Source organism: Musca autumnalis, unplaced genomic scaffold (assembly GCF_047663935.1).
Source record: "Musca autumnalis isolate F117 unplaced genomic scaffold, ASM4766393v1 scaffold_4, whole genome shotgun sequence".
NCBI classification, from domain to species: domain Eukaryota; kingdom Metazoa; phylum Arthropoda; class Insecta; order Diptera; family Muscidae; genus Musca; species Musca autumnalis.
Genome location: NW_027411977.1, coordinates 50,794,309 through 50,799,556, shown reverse-complemented (window position 1 = coordinate 50,799,556; position 5,248 = coordinate 50,794,309). Strand labels below are relative to the sequence as shown.

At 40.4% G+C, this 5,248-nt stretch overlaps 1 protein-coding gene across 1 annotated transcript; it reads right to left on the bottom strand.

Moving 5' to 3' along the window:
* Nucleotides 1-307: 307 nt before the first annotated feature.
* On the bottom strand, nucleotides 308-2,767 carry LOC141402943 (uncharacterized). The gene has a single exon (XM_073985070.1). The coding sequence runs from the start codon at nucleotides 2,765-2,767 to the stop codon at nucleotides 308-310; it is 2,460 nt and encodes an 819-aa protein (XP_073841171.1).
* Nucleotides 2,768-5,248: the final 2,481 nt, after the last annotated feature.

Sequence of the window (5,248 nt, the reverse complement as noted above, 5' to 3'; positions counted from 1 at the left end):
TTACTTCTTGATCTCCTTCTGAAATGTTTTTAAGCAGTTGAGGGTTATTAGCACACCACTTGCGTAAGTTGAAACCGCTATCTTTCATAACTTGAATGAGTTGCTGCTGCATATTAATTGCCGTTATTAAACTGTCTGCTCCGCCCAGGCCATCGTCGACGTAAAAATTCTCTTGGAGAAATTGCGAGGCGAGCGGGTAACGGATTGCGTTGTCCTTGGCTAATCGTTGCAGGCATCTTGTTGCCAAATATGGGGCGGCTCTTGTGCTGAGAGACATCCTTTCTCCAAATTATTAGTTGAGGAGAGATTAGGACCTGTCTGTTTTTTCATTTTTCTCGACGTCAGTTGTGAAAACGTATTTGGGTAGCCTAAATCTCAGTAGTATGGAGAACAGATCGCTTTGAACAGTAGGTCCTGTGTACATCAGATCATTTAACGAATGCGATGACGAAGTTTTGGCCGATGCGTCGAATACTACACGAAGCTTTGTTGTTGTGCTCTCAGGTCGTTGCACGCAATGATGTGGGATGTAGTAGTGTGGTGAGCGAATAGCATCCGCCGATATTTTTGTCATGTGTCCTAGGTTCTCATATTCTTCCATGAATCTGACATATTGTTCCTTCAACTCAGGATCTTTCTGTAACCGGCGTTCGAGGGAGAAAAATCGATTGATTGCGATCCCATGTGAGTCTCCTAACGCGTCAGGGTTTTGATGAAAGGGTATTCGGACTACAAATCGATTTTTGTTGTCCTTGATGGTGTGCTGCTCAAAGTGATTTTCACATTGTCTTTCTTCGATGGACATTGGTTTGTTGGTTGTCTTGATTTCCTCCAATTCCCACAGCCGGGCGATAGAGGCGTCAAGCGATTCATCCGTGGTACAGATTCCACATGTAAAGTTCCTGGGCTTTTCTTCTTGAACTTTTCCTGATATTATCCACCCAAACACAGTGTTCTGCATTGTGGGGAGATCCTTGGCTAATTTTATTTGTCCAATCGACAACAGTTCGAGATAGTGTTCTGCACCTAGTAATATATCAATTTTATCAGGACGGTAGAAGGCTGGATCAGCTAGCGTCAGATTCTTTGGAAGCGACCAATCTTCAATGTTAATGAATTGTGATGGCTGTGGTGACAGGATACGAGGCAAGACAAATGCTTCAAGTCGAGTCGAATAATTGTTGATTCGAGACTTCAGAGCCACATTTACTCGATGGTTTGTTCTAGTGTTGGTTGCACCGATTCCGTTGATATTAATTGTTGACTTTTGCATTGAAATGCCAAGTCGCTTTACTAAACGTTCTGTGATGAAATTGACTTGTGAACCAGAATCAAGCAAAGCGCGGCACTCCACTTCTGCTTCATCCACCTTTATTTTGACTACTGCTGTGCTGAGTAGAACGTACGAGCTGATTTGTTCTTTATTTGCAGCGGCCAGCGAGGTGGCTTCCTGATTATTGGGCGACTCAGTATTTACGGAGGCTACCCCTCCGGCAGGCTTTGTACCAGTTTCAGATGATAAAGTCATACGACTATCTTGTTTGTTTGTAGATCCTTGCTTGCGCTCTAGATGCAACAGTGTGTTGTGTTTCTTGTTGCATTTCATGCAGCATCGCGTAGTACATTGCTTCGATGAATGGCCCGCCTTTAAACAGTTTACACATCGTTTTTGCTTTTGTGTGAAATTTAGTCGTTCTGGTGGTGTCATTTTGAGAAAGTTGTGGCAGTGATATATTTTATGGGTGCCATTTTTACATAGAGTACATATGTTGTTTCCTTGGTTTGCTGATGCCACTGTAGCGCAAGATTTAGAGGAAGGTTTTTCCTTTTGACCCATTGCCTCCATTGACTGGAATCGAGTCTCCAGAAATTCTAGGAATTGACTAACTTGCTGCAATTCCCTTGGGTTGCCAATTGATCTTTCGTATTGATTGTAAATACTTCGGTCTAGTTTCTTCGACAGTAGATGAAGTAGTATTGGACTCCAAGAGGACGTGTCGACTCCCACGTTTTTAAGCGCATGTAAGCACTCTTGTGTGACGTCATGTAGCTGCTTTATGGACGCGGCTGATGATCCGGTTGATGGCTGATCAATCAGTTGATGTATAAGCGATGCTACCAGCACTCGCTTGTTGTTGTATCGGTCTTGCAAAATTTTCCATGCTGCTTCATAATTTTCGGCTATTGCTGAGATATGACTTATCAAATTTTCCGCTTCACCAGTGAGATTGGCCTTCAGATACCACATCTTTTGTACTGTGGGTATGCGTTGATTGTTTACTAACTGCGTGAAAAGGTCAAAGAAGGCCGGCCATTTTAGATAATCTCCATTAAATTTTGGGATTGTGATTTTGGGCAGTGGCAACACATTCGCTTGCCCAAGTTCTATTCCTTTTTCTGCAGTTGGTGTTGTTGTTTTGAAGTTTTCTACTACCATATTCTCCAGAGTGGTGTAGGAGTCCATATCGTAGCCTTCTTCCTGTGGATTGCAACTGTTTTCCCATATTGAGAAATGCAGTTCTTGAATTTGTTCCCACAGTTTTTTCTTTAGTTTCATGTTGGATGCTGTCGGATCCATGGTAAGTACCCTCTTCAGAGACGCTATCATAACGTTTTGTCTTCTGATTGCCGAATTAGTTGAGGATACTGAAGCTATTGAGCCGCCGTTGTTTATGGTTGATTTCTTTGCAGGAGGTTTATCAGCAGTTGTTTCTGATTCTTTTGAAGGCTCCAACATGGCTGACTCAAATAGCTCCCGGTACTTCATTGTAAGTTCAGACACCTGCTGGTAGTACTTCTCGGTGAAGTACTTGTGGTCCTTTGGATAATTTTCGAGACACTGTATTTTCGAGTCTGTGATTTCGAACTCGGCCCATGCGGTGTCTAATTTAGTGAGTCGATCCTTGTAGAAGCTAGTTGTTCTATTCGAGATTGCGGATGATAGTTTCTATCCGATCACCCGTGGCTCGTTGAGCATCTACCAATTGACTGATACGCTACTGTTCTAGAATGCCGACTGATGTCCTGGTGAACTTGCTAATGTTGATCCTGTGCCGTGCTGCAGGATCTGAAATATTTTGGGATGTATTTCGTCCTATTGGAGGGACTCGATGTCACAAATGTGGTTGCGTGTTTCGTCCTATCGAAAGGACTAGGAGTCACCAAATGTGGTTGCGTGCTTCGTCCTATCGGAAGGACTAGGGGTCAACAAATGTGTTTGCGTGTTTCGTCCTATCGGAAGGACTAGGGGTCACCAAATGTGGTTGCGTGTTTCGTCCTATCGGAAGGACTAGGGGTCACCAAATGTGGTTGCGTGTTTCGTCCTATCGGAAGGACTAGGAGTCACCAAATGTGGTTGCGTGTTTCGTCCTATCGGAAGGACTAGGGGTCACCAAATGTGGTTGCGTGTTTCGTCCTATCAGTAGGACTCGGGGTCACCAAATGTTTATTGAATGGACTGTTTTGTTCTTCAATGAGGTTTTAAATGTCGTTTATCAAGGCGGATCACCAAGATAAATTAAATGAGGTTGTAGATGTCTTTTATCAAGGCAGTGTCACCAAGATACTAAATTATAGTTTTAACACAAGCACATGAACTTGGTTAAATCGGAGAGGAAATGATGTATGCACAAGAAGGCTTTTTCAAGTTCTCACATTCTTTATTGATAAAACGGTTCTTAAATACTAACTTATTGCTAAATTGCACATTTCGTTTGGTGTCTAGTGTGTTGTAGAAATTGCTTAATTTACAAAATAATTATTATGAAAAGAAACGTTGTGGTTCATTGCCCCACAACAGTACTACAACATTGATGTTTTACATTTTTAGGTAATGATAGTAAATCTGCGTTTGCACCTTCAAGTAGAACATTTAGTTTGTTTGCTTTTTGCAATGACCTACTGTCTGAGTTATTATAGTTATACGATATGAAGAATTAACAATTTCATTAATGCATTATGTGCTTAATCATACTAGGCAATGTGAATGTCTGAACAATTACATTTATGTAAAAATAATCAAAGAAAATCGCGGTTCAATTCGCGGAATTGTCAAAATATATTTTTGCAGATTTTCCTACTTTCAAGGTATCTATATCCGGCATTTTAGTGGATGGATTCGAAAGCGGAAGGGCTTATTAGATCCGGCACGTAAAAAAACTAAAATCACGCGAGGTTCAGGGGTACCTGTACGACGAGTCGCCTTTGGACTCGCCTGAATAGGACTCCTATTACTAGGAAGCTGTACGGAGCACTCTCATGAGATATACATCAAACGACGTGGAATCGCGACTGTATATACTAGTTTCGATTATTATCTAGTTGCACCCTCAAATTATAAGAAAAATTCGAAAAACACTGAAAACTTCAAAATGTCAGCATCGATGTTAGGGGGATGCAGTGTATATATCGAAAAGTCATACACTAGAACCATGGTGCCCAAGGGGTATTCTTTAGTTCTCTTTTTGAGCACAGGTTTGAGTTTTGCGTGGTTTGGCCATAAATAAAGAAAGAACACAAAAAAAATTGTTTACTTCAACACATATTTCCCATTTTTTTATATTACCACCAACGCAGCTTCCACGAAAATTATTTGTTATGGTCCATATTATGAGATCGTGGCTAAAACACTTCAATTAATATAAATATATTCATATTTTATAAAATATATTAACAGTTCGCGACTTATTAAATGGTGAACCTCAACTTCAACGATTGTAAAACTTTTTTGAATATTACCATATGTCCTCAAGGAATTAAAATATCGACCAAAAATACAATTTTTATATTTTTCATACAAAAGTAATGGTCCATTTCACCCGCTAAAGAATATCAGATCATCATTGAAAATTGTAGGCATCTTTTTCGACCTATACTCTTACCCGGTGCAAAATTTCGTGACTATTGATGTATAATTGCGACTTCTATCGAGTTTATTATTACACTACAAACAAATAACGGAATATATTAGGCTGTAACTCTGTTATCTAATCATGCACACCAATATAATTGGCATCAATTGAAAGGTCAAGCGTTCCACTTTCAAGCATATCACACTTGTCCGGAATGTCACTTCCAGGAATTAAGATGTAAGCTGTATATTAAAAATTTTCACAATTTTCACACAAAAGTTTTGGTCCATTTAAACCTCTAAGTATTATCCGATCGCCATCTCAAATTGCAAGCTTCTCCTTTGTGATATACTCTTACCTTGGGTCGGACTATTATTGCGACCTACAGAGCCGCTACA

Bases quoted from the DNA above. Each gene is read 5' to 3' on its own strand.
- LOC141402943 (XM_073985070.1), bottom strand. From the start codon at position 2,767: ATGAAGTACCGGGAGCTATTTGAGTCAGCCATGTTGGAGCCTTCAAAA.